A 17,672-nucleotide genomic window follows, 5' to 3' on the forward strand; every position below is an offset into this window, starting at 1 on the left:
TCTGACATCGGTCTGAGGCAAGAAAAGTTTCCCCAACGGGGTACTTAGCTTTAATGAAGACTTCGGTTTTCAATTTTTTGTAAATTCAGGAGCTGGCCAACCGGCACTTGAGAACTGCTTCTGCTTCGGGCACCGCGCGGCAAAAAAGACTGAAGAAAATGGCGTCGGCTGTGTCTTATATACTCCTGCCTCACTGATGTCAGGAAAGAAAGCGACAACAACCGACGCCGGACCTAGACTTTGGAATTCGGCCGACCGAGGACCCGCCTGACAGCAGAAAACCCATCTGTGATTACTGCAGCTGTATGCACGATGAACATCTGCTTCTGCTTTGGGCACCACGCAGCAAGAAAGACTTAAGAAAATGGCATCGGCTGCTTCTTTTATACCCCTGACGACCTGACGTCAGGGAAGGGGCGACAGCAGCCGACGCAAGACCCAGGACTTTGGAATTCAGGCCGACTGAGGGAAACCTGCCAGCAGGATTACCCAAATGTAATGACTGCAACAGTGAAACACGAAGAACATCATAGGCTTTTTAGATAACGTTGTAGTTTCCTCATATGCAGTCTTGCATGTGGAATTAGAAGAATGCAGGAGGCCATGAACCCCAATGCTTGCAGTATTTGCCTTGCAGATAGCCATGTGTTTGAAGTAAGTTGTCAAACAAATTTGTTTCTCTGGCATGAGGAAAGCCGTCTGGGAAGTTGCATTCAAGCTTAATCCCAGGAAAATAATTTGTTGGCAGGGTACAAGATGTGATTTCTTTTCGTTTATGGTGTACCCCAGACAAGTTTGCACCTTTTGTACAAATGCCAGATGATTCAAAAGTATGTCCTGGCTATCTGCCTGATTTAGACAATCATCCAGGTATGGGTATATTTGAATATTTCTTTGCCTGCAAAAAGCAATGACTGGAGCTAGGCACACTGTCAATACCCTGGGCGCAGCAGATAAGCCAAAGGGCATTGCAGAGAACTGATAATGCATGTAGCCTGCTTTGAAGCGTAGGTATGTTCTGCAAGATTCCCTGATTGGGATGTGTAAGTAGGCTTCCTTTAGATCCAGTGTTGCCAACCAGGCATCCTTGCCTAGCATAGGAAGCAACTGGTGAAGGGTTAGCATTTTGAATTTTGGGATCACCAAAAAGGTGTTTAGGATAGAAAGGTCCAAGTTAGGACGCCATGAGTTGTCTTTTCTGAGTACCAGGAAAAGTCTTAGTAGAAACCTTGTCCCCTTTCCTCTTCTAGTACAGTTTGAATAGCCCTTATGCTTAAGAGAGAGTACTTGTTTTTGAGCCTCTGCCCACTGATTTGGGGGTATATCTGGCCAACTGTTTGGGGTTGGTAATGTGTGGAAGTGAAATCTGTATCCTTGGGAAACTATATTTAAAACCCATTTGTCTTGGGTAATGAGTTCACAGTTTTTGCCTGCAGAGCAATATTTCCCCCTAAAGGAGCAGTCAGTTGAGAAGGGCTTTGAAGTTTTAAAGTTGTCATTGAGACAGTTTACCATAGGGGGGAGTCTTACTACTCTCTGACTTGGAAGTGGGAGCCCCCCACTGCTTAGCCATGTGCGTACCCTGGGACTGAAGCCTGGGTGTTCTGCTGGTTCTAGGTTTGGACTGAAGGTCTGGAAGAGGCAAGAAAGGACCAATTCTTAGAGGGCCAATGCTTACTAAATCTTGGAGGCTGCACTTGTAGGAAATATTTAACAGTTTGCATAGATTTAGCTTTTCCTCCATCTTTTTAAGTACTACTTCTGCTTTGTTGCCAAACAGGTGTTCCTGATTTAAGGGAGCATCCAGCAATTTAGCTTTGACATGATCTGGCAAAGATTGCTCCTTAAGCCAAGCATGCCTTCTAAGTACAAACCCAGTGACAGCAGCCCTGCAAGATGCCTCTAGTGAATCAAAACCACATTGCAAAGTATGTTTTCCAACTTGTTCAGCAGAATGCATAAAAATCCTGTAAATCCTTACTTTCAGCACAGTCAGGAATCAACATCATTTTCTGTTTAAGCAATCCAATAATATGCTGCTGATACTTTAACATATGAAACTGGCAGTTTTAGGCCCTAATAGCCAAGGTTGCAGAAGTGTATGCCTTCTTACCCCACCTATCCAGCGCCCTGGAATCTCTATCAGAGGGGAGTAGGATTTTTGGGAGTAGTAGCCTTAATGCCCTTGGGTCCCTGTGAAATGGTCTCAGGATCCGCAGTAGGATTTTTAAAAAGTAACTTGCGAGATTCAGGAACCCTGTAATATCTATCAGGTTTTCTGGGAGCAGGAGGTAAAGAGTCAGGGGCCAAGCTAGATTCCAAAAAGGCATCATCAACAATGTCTAGAACAGGGGGCGTAGCTAAAGGCCTGTGCTGAGGCAGGAGTAAGAAATCCCTAAGCCTCTTTTTAGAATCAGAGTAATCCTTGCTTTCCCAGCAAAAATCCTCCCTAAGAGTATGCAAGGTTTCACCAAAAGAGAAATCCTCTGGAGGGGAAGCAGAGGGAATAGAGTCCTCTGCATCAGAATCCTCATAGGTAGATAAGGGTACATCCTGGTCATCAAAGGAAACAGAAATTTCAGAATCCTGATCAGAAGTATCATAAGCAAATTCAGTCCTATGTCTCTTATAGGGGGAAGGTTGGCTTCCCCTGATTAAAGTAATAAGGTCTTCAGCCATTCTTATCATTTGTTTTTAGGCATAGAGGCCTGACCATGTGGTTTGGGCGTCAGTTTTCTAGGCATGGATCGAGTTTTAGGCTTTGAAGAAGAAGATGGTGTCAGTTTAATATGCAAGTCAGTAGGCCTGAATACACCCTCAGAAGCTGGTGCCTGCACAGTGGCTCTGGACCCATCCAAGGCAGAGACATCCGCAGGTTCCACAGTCGAAGAAGCATCTTGCTGCATACTGGACTCCAAATGGGTCTCAGTAGAGGCCTGCAAATCTGAAATAGCGGGTATCAGGGGCTCCGAAAGCGCCTCACTGAGTACCGGCGAACTGGTGACTAGCTTAGGAGAAGCATCGTCGGCAGCTTTGGACCTAGGTTGCCTGTCTCTGTCTTTACCTTTGCATTTTTTTGGAATGTCAGTAGTCGGATGGCTTACCGAAGACATATCTGGATAATTGAATCGAGTACCAAAATATTTAGAAGTGTAAATATACAGAAGACTAATAGTTTGTTGTTTAAATAAGGCACAAAACCGACAGCGAGGTACATCGTAGTCAGGGCCTAGGCAAGGAATACATTGCAAATGAAAATCTTTATGAGGTATTTGCTTTCCACAAGAAATACAATTATTGATTTTTACTGACATCGGTTTAGAGCAAGAAAAAGTTTCCCCAACAGGGTACTTAGCTTTAGTTGAAGACTTCAGTTCTGAAACTCGAAAACGAAAATTTCAGGAGTCGGCCGACAGGCAGTTGCAAATTGCTTCTGCTTGGAGCACCGCACGGCAAGAAAGACTGATGCAATGGCATCGGCTGCATGCTTTATACCCCTGACTACCTGACGTCATGAAAGATGAGACAGCAACCGACGCAGGACCCAAGACTTTGATAATCAGGCCGACTGAGAGCTACTGCAAGCAGATAACCCAAATGTGATGACTGCAACAGTGAAACACGAAGAACATCTGCACAGACATCAGCATTCTCAGGGTGAGGAGAACTTCAAGGGAGTGCAGTTTTTTGTTGAGGCTCCTAGCATCGAGCAGTAACACCTTTAGCTTGTCCTGAGTAGCTTTTGTTACATTGGAAGGTTTGTCTGTCTGGCAATGCCTAAAAAAAAGGCATAGGGGTGGATAATGTTTTGGCCAATATCCAAAAGCCTAGAGGTGACAAGTGAAGACCATCCCTGGCCAAGCAGGGAGGCCTATCAACCATGTCCTCCCAGGCTGACAAATAGTGGACCCCTTTGAAATGATACCTGTAGCTAACCCAGTTGTTAAAATGGATCATGTTCTGCAGGTATTGTGCAATCATCCTTGGAGGTGGTAGAATGCTGCTCAGTGCTAGGCTCATACCTGCCTGTGACACATATTCTGAGAGTTCAATCATGTCTCTCTTCATATAGTCCAAGGAGATACGTTTCAGGTCATTCACACCCACATGGACTATGACTGAGTCATATTGGTACTTAAGGGTAAGTGCTGGCATGATCTGGCAAATCCTGTCCCCTGACAGGCAACTAAAGTACAGTTTTGTACCTACCATAAATGTAGATGTTCGAGTGTTCACACTGCTGCAGTCATCACACTTGGGTTATCCTGCCGTCAGGCAGTCCCGCAGTCGGCCCGAGTTCCAAAGTCTTGGTCCGGCGTTGGTTGCTGTCGCTTCTTCCCTGACGTCAGTGCGCCAGGGGTATATAAGAGGCATCCAACGCCATTTTCTTCAGTTTTTCTTGCCCCAGATGTCAGGTGTCCCCTAGTAGGTGGGCAATACATATTGCCAATGAAACATGTATAGAAAATACAAATAATACCTTCAGTTATAAGCAAATACACCACAAAGGTTGTATGAGATAGTAAGGTATAGAAAAGTTCAGGTAGTTCAGAGGGGATGGAGGGAGGTTAACCTGGACTGCAGCAGTGTGAACACTCGGACATCTACATTTATGGTAGGTACAAAACTGTACTATGTTCATCGTGTTACACTGCTGCAGTCATCACACTTGGGTTGAATACCAAAGCTAAGGATGGGTGGTGGAGTTAAACAGGGTTTGGGGAAGCTAGTAGGCCCTGCAGAACCGCAGTTCAAAACCAGCTCTAGTCTTAGAGTATAGAGGTAAGTGATAGTGCTTGGTGAAGGTATGCACTGAACTCCAAGTTGCAGCTTCCAAAATATCCTTGGTTGGTACCCCCCTGAGAAAGGCTGTTGATGTAGCTGTAGCCCTGGTGGAGTGGGACCTAATGGTAGCAGGTACCAGTTTCCCATGATGTGTGTAACAGAAACGTATGCAAATGCCCTATCCATTTTGAAATGGTCTGTTTTGAGATAACTTTTCCTTGTGATCCTGTAGCATAGGATACAAAGAGCTGGTCAGATTTTCTGAAAGCCTTAGTTTTATCCAAGTAGTAACGTAATTGCCTGTGAATGTCCAAAGAGTGCAGGAGTCTTTCTCCTTTGTTCTGGGGGTTTGGGAAAAAGGTGGGCAAATGAATTGTTTGGTTTAGGGCCAGACTGGATACCACCTTTGGCATTAAGGAAGGGTTAGTCCGTAAAGTGACTCTGTCGATGAAAAATGAGGAAAGGCTCAACTGCCATTAGGGCCTGTAGCTCTGAGACTCTTCTAGCTGAAGTTATTGCTAGTAGCAGGGCAGTTTTCCATGATAGAAACTTTAACTCTGCTGAAATAGCTGGTTCAAAGGGCGGTAGTGTAAGCTTTTCCAGAACAAAGTTGAGATCCCAAGTTGGTGTTGGTGCTCTCCTGGGCGGTCTTATGTTCTTAGCCCCTCTGAGATACTGTCTTAGGAGTGGATGTGAGAATAAAGGAGGATCCGTGTTGTAGTGAGCTGAAATCACTGAGGCGTGAATCTTAATAGATGAAAAAGAAAGTCCTTTGTGCAACAACTCAGTTAAGTATTGTAGAATCTGAGGAATGTTTGGAACAAGGGGATTTTGGCCTTTAGCCTGGTTCCATGCGTAAAATCTTTTCCATTTGTCTGAATAGGCTTTCCTGGTGCTGGGCCTCCTGGCCTCCAGAATGACATCCATAACAGCTTTAGATAGAGGTGTTGGCTGGTTGTTTAGGTAATTTGCCATGCAGCCAGATTTAAAGTCTTGAGCTGACTGTGTAGAATCTGACTGTTTTGCTAAGTGAGCAGGTGAGGAATTTGGGGTAAAATCCATGGTGGGCCGTGGGCCATGGTCCTTAGTATTGGATACCAGTGTTGGCATGGTCAGTCTGGAGCAATGAGTATCATTTGTGGCCTCTCTAATCTGACTTTCAGCAGCACCTTTGCTAGAAGAGGCAGTGGAGGAAAGGCATACACTGCTAATGTTTTCCAACTGAATGAGAGGGCATCCACCTTCCAAGCTAGTGGGTGGAATGTCCTTGTGCAAAATTTTCGAAGTTGGTAGTTTTGGGGGTTGACAAACAGATGTCTGGGCGTCCCCATTTTTGAGTTATTGCAAATACTTGTGGATCCATTTTCCACTCGTGTGGATCCATGATGTTTCTGCTTAGGTCGTCTGCCAATGTGTTTTTCTTTCCTGGCAGGAATTGTGCTTGTAGTTGAACTTGGTAAGTCAGTGCTGTGTTCCACAAGGTGATTGCTTGCCTGCATAGGGGGTAGGAGTGTGTGTCCCCTTGCTTGTTTATGTACCACATAACTGTGGTATTGTCCATCTTTATTAGTTGTCCTAAGAGGTCCTTGAAAGCTGTTAGAGCATTCTGTGCAGCTAGCATTTCTTTTTGATTGATATGCAGATGCCTTTGATCTGTGTTCCATTTGCCCTGAATGTACTGTCCTGCCATGTGTGCTCCCCAGGCATAGTCCAATGCATCTGTTGTTATAGTTTGCCTGGCTGTGGGTAAGGTAAAAGGCTGACTCTTGTTGAGGTGACATGCCTGTGCTCACCATAGGAACTCCTGTTGAAGGCAGGGAATGAGTGGTATCAGTTTCCAAGCTGTGGCTGTGCTGTGTCCATACGCTCTTCAGGTACCATTGTAATTTCCTCATATGCACATAGCCGGCCTTAGGCATAGGCCAACTAGGCGGCCGCCTAGGGCGCCGGTCTAGCAGGGGCACTTGTCCAGTATTTATTTGATGTAGTTAGACCTGGATGAGGGCATCAGGTAGTGTGGTGGGGGGCGCCGTGGAGCCCTTTTGCCTAGGGCACCAGTTGACCTAAGGCCGCTGCTGCATATGCAGTTTTGCGAATGGTATTAGGAGTATGCAAGATGCCATGAATCCCAAAGCCTGCAGAATTTTTCTTGCAGGGAGTTGGGTCTTTGTTGCCATCATTTTGAAATATTGAATCAGCTGTTGTTGCTTGTCTGGCGTGAGATAAGCCATCTGGGCCGTTGTATTCAAGCTGGCACCCAGGAATGTTATGTTCTGTGAGGGCACTAGTTTTGATTTCTTTTCGTTTACTGTGTACCCTAAGCAACTTAAAAGGTGTTTGACAAACGCCAGATGCTTTAAAAGAATGTCCTTGCTTTCTGCTTGAATAAGGCAGTCGTCCAGGTATGGGTATATTTGAATTCCTCTTTGTCTGCAGTATGCAATTACTGGTGCCAAGCATTTTGTGAAGACCCTGGGTGCAGTAGATAAGCCAAAGGGCAGTGCAGAGAATTGATAATGAGTTGAACCTGCAATGAAACGGAGGTATCTTCTGCAATTTTGTCTGATAGGGACATGCAGGTATGCCTCCTTGAGATCCAACGTTACTAGCCAAGCCTTCTTGCCCAGCATGGGAAGAAGCTGCTGTAGTGTTAGCATCTTGAATTTGGGTACTTGGAGATAGGTGTTTAGAACTGAAAGGTCCAGAATGGGTCTCCAGGCTCTGTCCTTTCTGGGGACTAGAAAGAGTCTTGAGTAAAATCCTTGTCCTTGCTCCTGTGTAGGTACCTGTTGAATGGCTCTCATGTCCATGAGAGCTGTAATTTGTTTTTGTGCCTCCGCCCATTGATTTGGTGGCAGGTTTGGCATTCCTTTTATCCTTGGCAAGGTGTGAAAGTGGAATCTGTATCCTTGTGAAACAATGTTTAGGACCCATTTGTCTTTTGTAATGATGTGCCAGTTGTCTGCAAAAAGTGATAATTTTCCTCCCAAGGGAGCTGCCAAGAGAGATTTGCTTGGCAGTCTGAGGGTTAAGTCATTGTGTTTGTCTTCTGTTAGCTTGGGGCCTGTCTTCTCCTCCTTTCTGGGTAGCGGCACCCCACTGGCAAGGTTTGTAAGGGCCTTGTGACTGACCTCTGCCCCTTGGGCATCTGTATTTGCCCCTCTGTGGTCTGTCAGATGCTGGAAAGGACCAGTTTTTTGTTGGCCAATTTCTGTTGAACCTGTAAAAAATCCTTGACCGTCTGCATATATTTTGCCTTATCCTCCATTTTCTTTAAAACCTCCTCTGCCTTTACACCAAATAAAACATCCTGCTGTAAAGGTGCATTCAATAACTTTGCTTTAACATGATCAGGAAGGGTTTGTTCTTTTAGCCAAGCATGTCTACGTATGACAGACCCAGTCACTGCTGCTCTACAGGAAGCTTCCAATGAATCAAATCCACATTGTAAAGTATGTTTGCCCACCTGTTCAGCTGCATGTAACAGATCCTGCATTTCCTTGAAATCAGGCTGCTCTGAATGTGTGCTCATTTTTTGTTTTAATTGAGACATTAGGAATTGCTAATATTTTAGCATGTGAAACTGGCAATTTAAGGCTCTCATAGCTAGAGTAGCTGAAGTGTATACCTTCTTTCCCCATCTATCTAGTGCTCTGGAATCCCTTTCAGAGGGTACAGGATTTTTAGCAATGGAGGCCTTAACCCCTTTGGGACGCTGGGAAATTGTTCCTGGGTCAGCTTTTATATAGGAATTTGTGTGAGTCAGGGACTCTGTAGTATCTGTCTGGTTTGGCTGGAGCAGGAGGTAGAGAGTCTGAGTTAAGACTAGATTTTAGGTAAACATCATCCACAATGTCTAACACAGGAGGGATAGCAAGTGGTCTGTGCTGGGGAAGTAAAAGGAACTCTTGGAGCCTTTTCTTAGAATCAGAGTAATCCTGGCCTTCCCAGTGGAAATATTCCCTCATGATATGTAAAGTTTCCCCAAAGGAGTAGTCTTCTAGAGGAGATGCTGAGGGAATAGACTCTTCAGCATCAGAATCTTCATAAGGGGGAAAAGAGTATTCCTGTTCCTCAGAAGAATCTGAGGAAAAAGAAACCTGGTCAGAGGAAGCATAATCCTCCTCTTGTCTTGGCCTTTTTTCAGGAGGGGGATGGGAACCCCTGATTAGGGTAATTAAATCTTCAGCCATCTTAAGCATTTGTTTCTTAGGCATGGGGCCTTGTGCTGGAGACTGATGTACAGTCTTTTTAGATTTTAATGGAGTTTTAAGCTTAGAATAAGATTTAATGGTGAGTGTAGTCGGTCTGAAGACACCTTCTGCAACCGAAGGTGTTTCTACTGCACCGGAATCTCCTTCTGCTATGGAGTCGTAAGGGCCTAAAGAAGAAGGCTGCGCTGGCCTAGTACTCTATGCTTGTGAATCAGAAGCTGTCTGGGGTTCTAATTCAGCGGTCATCAGGGGCTGCGTAGGCACCTCACTGAAAACCGGAGAACTGGCGACAGGTCCAGCCGAGGCCTCGGAGTCTGGTTTGGGTCTAGGCTGCCTATCCTTATCCTTCCGTTTTTTTATGCATGCCGGTCATCGGTTGCTCCGACGGCATGGTTTAATTAAATTTCCTACCAAAGTAATGTCGGGCGAAATCGAACCGACGTTTGATAGTTCGTTTATTAAACCTAGCACAAAACCGACAACCTGTGACGTCATGGCCTGGGCCTAGGCAAGGAATACAGTAAGAATGAAAGTCCTTATGAGGTATTTGCTTACCACAAGAAATGCAATTGTTAACTTTTTCTGACATCGGACTGAGGTAAGAAAAGGTTCCCCAACGGGGTACTTAGCTTTATTGAAGACTTCAGTCTGAAATTCGATTTGAAAATATCGGGGGTCGGCCGACCGGCACTTGCGAACTGCTTCTGCTTCGGGCACCGCACGGCAAGAAAGACTGGAGAAAATGGCATCGGATGCCTCTTATATACCCCTGGTGCACTGACGTCAGGGAAGAAGCGACAGCAACCGACGCCGGACCAAGACTTTGGAACTCGGGCAGACTGCGGGACTGCCTGACGGCAGGATAACCCAAGTGTGATGACTGCAGCAGTGTAACACGAACATCTGTAGCATTCCCCTTAACCAGCCTAGTAAGAGGGACATTAGTGTGTCTCACAATGGAGTCTCCTATGACCAGAATATTGGGTCATGGAGTGTTTTGCCTTATGGGCTTGGTAGCCGAGGCACAAGATATGGCTTTATGTATTGTGATGGGAATTGTCTTGTTTGTGTTGCATGTGAATTTTCTGAGGACTGCAACTAAAAGGCCTTTGAAGTTTCCGTAAGTTACATGTGAGCATCTCTGCATATGTGGGTGTGTGTGTGTAGTCCTTTGTTAGTGTGGGGAGCGATGTGTGTGAGTCACTGTCAACCTGTTTGTTGCTTTTTGTGTTTGTATGTGAGCGCCCAGCCTCCAGTGCCAATGTGCAACTAAATCTCTCACATTCATATCTGTCTATTCGGGAATTAAGTGGCTGTCAACATTACATTTCCATAGGATACCCATGTCCACCAAGCTGGATGCAAAGATAACAGGAAAGTGCCCATTCATGGTTGCATGTCCTAATGTGTATTTGAAAGGAATAGTAGTGGAGGATGTTTGTAACCAGATGAGAAAAGGGTGCCCAAGTGGTGAACTCTGCAGCTAATGTAACCAGCGATGCTGCCCAACACTAAAACCAGATGCTCTCTGAGCTACAATAAGGTAACTTTCACAGTACAAAGAAAACAAGCAATGTTTCCAGATGTTTGCATCTGTACAGGGCACTGGCACAGCGAGCAGCTCCATGCAACTGTGCCATATTTACACCAGCACTGGAAATATAGAAAACTGACTATGGAACCCTCTGGCCAATAGAACGACTACACTTAGAGCCCTTTTGTGTGCTTTCCAACTCAGATACACCAGGTAAACACCTACTGCCACTAGATGAGCAATCCCAGTCCTCCTAATGTAAAAGCACAGTAAAGGAGTGTTCAGAGTAACGTGCTACCACAAACAAACTTACAGACACAGATACAGCAGCATACTTCTTATAAAAGTACAACTTACAAAAGTTACAAATACAGCTTATAAAAGTGTGATTGTTCAATAAAAGTATTTTGCTTTGTAGAAATGAACCAAGAGCCACTCAATTATACAGAATTCATAAAGGCACTAAAAACAAAATAAGCAGGTTAATAAGCCCTCCAGCCAATAAAACAACCACATGCGGAAATCTCAAGTGTATTTCCCCAACCTATGCAGAGCGGCTATCACACAGTGCAACTAGATGGAAAATCCACTGACCTTGATGTAAATATTCAGAAAAGTGCTTGCTAGTGTGTAAAAATACACTACTTTATCCAACAGTTAGCTAGATAATGGATTCAGAGCAAGTAAATCAGTAAACAAAAGACAATGAGAGGCAAAATGCGCTTTTTTTTTTCAAAGTACACACAAGGAAAGGCATATAAATAATGCAAGATATAAACAGCAGTGCAGAAAGGGAGGAGGTTATAAAGCTAGATTTAAATTAAGTATGGGCAGCTTAAAAATCATCAACTTTAAAAAGCAGCTCAGAGAATGACAGGGCAGGTGGGAAAAATACCAACAGTGCTTGTAGTTTATGCAGGCTTGGAGCCCATACCTCTCAACCTCTTAGTGCAAGAAATCTGGACAAAGCCCAACTAAATGGGGGACAAAGGCCCAAAAACAGGGACTTATTTTAAACATTGCTCTTATAAACTTAGAAAGTTGCTAGAGTAACAGGGTTTGTGTTAACGTACATTTTATGAAGGATTTGAAGTCTGAAACTCAAACGTACGTCATTATTTAGTGATTTCAATCCTCAGATCATCCCAGTGATTTGCCAGAAAAACGCAAATTTTATGAGGACAGACCAAAAATATGAGCCAAAAATCTGGACAGTTGAGAGGTATGTGCCTTATCAGAAAATCGAAGACCCAGAAATTCCCCCGGTAATTAAGTATCACTCAAGAAACAAATTAGCCAATGGAAAAAAAAACAAAACATGAAATGTGCAGACTAGATAATTTAAATATACTTGAGCAACATCAGAGAGACTGCATGCGTGTGCATATGTGTGTGCTTATTTTATTTGTGTGCATCTCTCTCTACATATATACATACACACCCACACATATATATATATATATATATATATATATACGTGTGTGTGTGTATATATAAAATGTGTGCGTGCAGTGCATATATATATATATATATATATATTCATACATACATACATACGCACACAGTTAAATTGTGGTAAAAATGAGTATGTATTGTGCATGTTGTCATGTGTGTGTGATGATTAATTGTGGTGCATGGGTTGGCACATATGTATACATTGCAGTGAGTGTAGTGATTTAGTTTATGTGTATGTTAACACTGGCATTATAAGCAAATTTTTTAATGCCAGTACTGCATGAATATCAGTGGTGTGTGTGTGTGTGTGTGTGTGTGTGTGTGTGTGTGTGTGTGTGTGTGTGTGTGTGAGAGTGCTTCTCAGAGAAGAGAAGTGCAAGTAGACAAAACTGAGCCAGATAAAAATAAAACTATAAAACAAAAGAAACTGCCACAAAGTATCATGGAAACCCAGCATTAATGTGTGTGAGAATGTGTGTTTTGTAGGGTGCTTGGTTGGTGCGTGATTAATGGTGCAGCAGTGACTGGGAAAAAGCTCTTTCCCCACTGTTACGTGATCACGGAGAGCTCAACTCCTGATTATTAGGGTTTGTTGTTGTTTTTTGTCTGTATGTGTGTGTGTGTGTGTGTGTGTGTGTGTGTGTGTGTGTGTGTGACAATTATTTGTTTTTATGTACTAGTTCTCTCATTTATACTTTCAATTTCTTTTGTCGCTGATTTGTTCACTCGAGTGTTTAAGGAATGATGATATAACACACACACATTACATATATGTATATATTATACATACATAAATATCTGCACATTAAAGTTTCTCATTATTACTGGACCGACAGTATGACAATGAGGAAGAGAAGCCTCTTTTCCCGAGGAAGGAACTGCAACCTATCCAATCTGGATTTAACCTACCTGTACAGCGAAACCCAGAAAAGTCTACAAGTTGATGCATGCTTTTTAGGACTGAGATATTCATTCGTAATTTTGCCAAGGCAAACTGCCTGTTTTAATATTGCTATATTTATGAAATCTCACTGGGAAAACATTGCAAATATTTTTTTTTTGTTTGTTGTCAGTAAAACGTTATTTACCACTGTCTATGGTCTCTGCATACTGTGTGCTTGAAAATAAGAAACATCACAATTATATTTAAGTGTGTGTGTATGTGCATTGGTGTACACACACATCATCAGCACCCCTTTTCCCATTTCTACATGAGGTCCAGGGTCTACTTCATGTTGTCGTAAGCTGACACTATCGAGTCTGATATTGTTGGCACAACAATATCGAAAGTGAAGAACATTGTGCAATTAAATGGAAATCTCCGTAAGGGGAGATTTCTGTTTACTTCAATGTAGTGCGGTCTTGGAGTTGGTATATTTAAGCAGGGGGGGGGGTGTAGGGGGGCCTGCCCCCTTCCTACGCCATTTATTTATTTTTTGTTTGTTTTTTTACGTTATTCGATGTTTTACTTAATCGATCAATAAAGTTCGACCTTTATTGATTCGATTAAGTAAACTTTCGATAACATGATATAGACACGAGGTCCAGGTGTCAACTGTTGCCACATCACTGGATTCAGAACCATGCCTACAGTCTTTAAAAGCCATGCCTGACTGTTACAGATGATCGCTCAAACAATCTGTCCATCTCTTGGCTGCATGCCTTTGTCTCCTTTTGCCTGTTACCAAAACAACACAGTATGTTCTCTTTGTCCCTCTCTGCAATTGGTGCTGCTTTGGATTCTGCATGTGTCCTACAATATGCATCCGACTACCCATCTCAGGCACTTCATCTCCATCACCTTTAGCTTCCTCAATTGTTCTGTCATCATTTTCTGTTTAAGCAATCCAATAACATGTTTGTTGATACTTTAACATATGAAACTGGCAGTTTAAAGCCCTAATGGTCAAGGTTGCAGAAGTGTAAACCTTCTTACCCCATCTACCCAGGGCCCTGGAGTCTCTATCAGAAGGGGTAGGATTTTTAGCAGTAGAAGCCTTAATGCCCCTGGGTCCCTGTGAAATAGTCTCTGGATCCGCAATAGGATTTTTAAAAATAAACTTGTGCGAATCAGGAACCCTGTAATATCTGTCAGGTTTTCTGGGAGCAGGAGGCAAAGAATCAAGGGGCCAAACTAGATTCCGAAAAGGCATCATCAACAATGTCTAATACAGGAGGTATAGCTAAAGGCCTATGCTGAGGCAGGAGTAAGAAATCCCTAAGCCTCTTTTTTGAATCAGAAAAATCCTGGCTTTCCCAGTGGAAACGATTCCATTGTAAGGTTTCACCAAAAGAAAAATCCTCTGGAGGGGAAGCAGAGGGAATAGAGTCCTCTGCATCAGAATCCTCATAAGTAGAGAAGGGCAAATCCAGATCATCAGAAGTATCAGAAAAATCAGAATCCTGGTCAGAAGATTCATAAACAACTTCAGTTCTAGGTCTCTTAGAAGGGGGGGGGGGTTGGCTTCCCCTGATTAAAGTTATAAGATCTTCAGCCATTCTTATCATTTGTTTTTTAGGTATAGAGGCCTGAGCATGTGGCCTGGGCGTCAGTTTCTTAGGCATGGTTCGAGATTTAGGCCTAAATGAAGGAGGAGGCGTTGGTTTAATATGCAAGTCCGTAGGCCTGAATACACCCTCAGAGGCCGGTGCCTGCACAGCGGCTCCGGACCCATCCAAGGTAGAGATATCCGCAGGTTCCACAGTTGAAGCATCTCGAGGCATACCGGACTCCGAATGGGTCTCAGTAGAGGCCTGCAAATCAGAAGTAGTGGGTATCAGGGGCTGCGAAAGCGTCTCACTGAGTACCGGCGAACTGGCGACTGGCTTAGGAGAAGCGTCGTTGGCAACTTTGGACCTAGGCAGCCTGTCTCTGTCTTTATCTTTGTGTTTTTTTGGAATCCCGGCAGTCGGATGGCTAACCGACGACATTTCTGGATAATTAAACCGAGAACCGAAATATTTAGAAGTGAAAATATACCAACGTTGGATAGTGAGCTGATTAAATAAAGCACAAAACTGACAGCAAGGTACATCGTGGTCAGGACCCATGCAAGGAATACAGTACGAATGGAAATCTTTGTGAGGTATTTGCTTTCCACAAGTAATGCAATTATTAACTTTTACTGACATCGGTAAGGAGCAAGAAAAAGTTTCCCCAATGGGGTACTTCGCTTTAGTTTAAGACTTCGGTTCTGAAACTCAAAAACTAAAATTTCAGGAGTCGGCCAACCGGCACTTGTGAACTGCTTCTGCTTCGGGCACAGCATGGCAGGAAAGACTGATGTAATGGCGTTGGCTGCATGTTTTATACCCCTGACAACCTGACGTCATGGAAGAAGGGACAGCATCTGATGCAGGACCCAAGACTTTGTTAATCAGGCCGACTGAGGGCTACTTGCAAGCAGATAACCCAAATGTAATGACTGCAACAGTGAAACATGAAGAACATTTCCCTAACTCTCTTCTTGGCCTGGGGGTAATCTTGTGCATCCCACTAAAAATATTATCTCATAGCATGAAGAGTCTCCCCAAAAGTTTGGTTCTCTGGAGGGGAGTCTGATTCTTCACAGGATGTGTAAGAGGGTCCTTCCTCTGTGTCCTTCAATTCCAAATCCTCCTCAGATAGGAAGGGTTTAGGGTCAAGATCAGTATAGGCATCCCTTTTCCTTTTTCCCGGGGTAGCTTCACTTGTTGACTGTCTGGCCCTTACACTGCTAATCAAGTCCTCAACCAGCTTAATCAAATCCTGCTGGGATCCCGGTAACTGTCAGCCCATAGGCCTAGGTGGAGGCGCTGACTCACTGCCTTTTAGGGTGGGTTTGACCTTAGGCCTAGGTACGTCCGATGTCCTACTGCTGGACTCTCTGTGAAAATACACCAGCGTAGGACTAGGCCTCGATGTGTCGCCAGTTAAGGAGTGCTCACTAGAAGCCGTGGCCTGTTGAGTGGCCTCAGACCTTACCGATGAGATGAAGACATGAGCATGGGAAACTGAAGGAACCAAAGGCATATCGGACTCCAAATGAGTCTCAACAGAGGCCTGGGTTCCTGTTTCAAATGTTGAAGGGGGCTGTGAAGGTGCCTCACCTTCTTCGACAATGACTAGTCCGGCAGGAGAGTCAGGTGGGGAGTGACTGTTGTCAGACAACTTAGGCTTAAGTTTCTTCTCTTTTTTTGTGCTTATGCACCTCAAGATCAGGACAACCCGTGGATGCCATCAGATGCTTTTTAACCGATTCTTGTCTTAGAAAACAAGCTAAGAATTCAGCCCTACACCTAAGTGTTAAACCTAGCACAGAAATGACAATTTGGGACGTCGTGGTCTGGGCCTAGGCAAGTAACACACAGAGTATGGAAGTCTCTGTGTGGGATTTGTTTACCATAGCGGAGACAATTATTTACTTTATCTGACATGAGTTGAGTAAAAAAGAAAAGACTTCCCCAACGGGGTACTTATCTTTCTGACGGCAACTTTTCTCTGGTGCAGACCGACTGAAGCACTTGAAAATTGCTTTTGGCTCCAGCGAAAAGAAAAGACTGAAATGATGATGCAGGCTGGCTCCCTTTATACCTGAGCATACTGACGTTGTTAAGGACATCCGCCGGCCTGGAAGGGAAAACCGTTTTCTCTGGTAGTTGGGCCAGCCGAGGGCTTTCACAGCAGTAAATCCCAACAGTCAGGACTGCAACAATGAAACACACAGAACATCTGGTAATCCACAACAGGCACTGTTTCCAAAACATCAGAAAAGACTTGCACAGGTACTGCAAAAGTAATGCACACAGAGAACATCACCACAAATATTTCAACAAAATCATGAAAAGCAAATAGGAGCAGAGAAAAAAAGTCATCTCTAACCCCACCCATCTCGTTTCATGTGCAGCCCCTTTGTAAAGTGTTCCTCACATTTCCAGCACATGATGAGAGAGGGGATAAAAGACCTGTTCCAAAGTATGCTTCACAGTAAGGTCTACCTCCTAGTTTCACAGGTTTTTTAGCTAACAAGATCTTAAATGCATTTCTTTCTGGAAACTTCATTAAAAAGAATGCAGTACAGGTTAGATTTAATGTCATCGAAAAATACAGCAAACCTTCATTACTGCAGATTACTTCTTTTCTGGAAAATCAGAAGCCAGAGTAACAGCTCTTGTGTTTCAACTCAATACCTCTCAGTAGAATAAATTGATAATAAACAATCAACATTTTTTGTAAGTGTTTAATACCACACTTCACATTAAAAAAGTAAATTAACTACATAAAAAACATAGTACTTTAGTTCTGTGCATAACTGATGCAAGACATTTACATTTTTAACTAATCAAAGTTAATACATCTAAAAACGACAGCACATTAAAATGACAAATCACACCAAATTTAAAATGTAATACTGTCAGTAAATGGTTTAACGCGTATGATAAAATATGAGGCATCTTTTACAATGCAATGTCTTTGCAGATCAGCTCAAATAATAGTCCTGTTCTCACTTCTATTAATGCACCGATTTACTTATTTATAAATAGATTTAATTTATAGACGGTTACAGCACCATACAAAATGCTACAGAGTTATGTTATTCCACAACAAGAACATAAGCAGGCAGGATGCCAAGGGTTCTTCTGTAGCCAATAAATCTGTAGAATAAAACAAGTTTAAAAGGCAGTACTATAGAACTGCATTTAGT

At 43.4% G+C, this 17,672-nt stretch overlaps 1 protein-coding gene across 2 annotated transcripts in view; it reads right to left on the minus strand.

Annotated features, from left to right (window-relative positions):
* The window catches only part of CTNNBIP1 (catenin beta interacting protein 1), a 780,438-nt gene that overhangs the window by 497,674 nt on the left and 265,092 nt on the right, over positions 1 to 17,672 (minus strand). The window contains exon 1 of one of the 2 annotated variants that reach the window (XM_044063130.1): positions 16,562 to 16,582. The exons of the other annotated variant lie outside the window; for it this stretch is intronic. Coding sequence (XP_043919065.1) covers positions 16,562 to 16,569 — 8 coding nt within the window. The 5' untranslated portion in view covers positions 16,570 to 16,582. Of the gene's footprint in view, positions 1 to 16,561; positions 16,583 to 17,672 lie in introns of those variants that run through there. 2 annotated transcript variants of the gene reach the window in all.

The sequence above is a fragment of the Protopterus annectens genome, chromosome 2.part1 (assembly GCF_019279795.1).
Source record: "Protopterus annectens isolate FY-2018-M chromosome 2.part1, PAN1.0, whole genome shotgun sequence".
In the NCBI taxonomy this organism is placed as follows: domain Eukaryota; kingdom Metazoa; phylum Chordata; order Ceratodontiformes; family Protopteridae; genus Protopterus; species Protopterus annectens.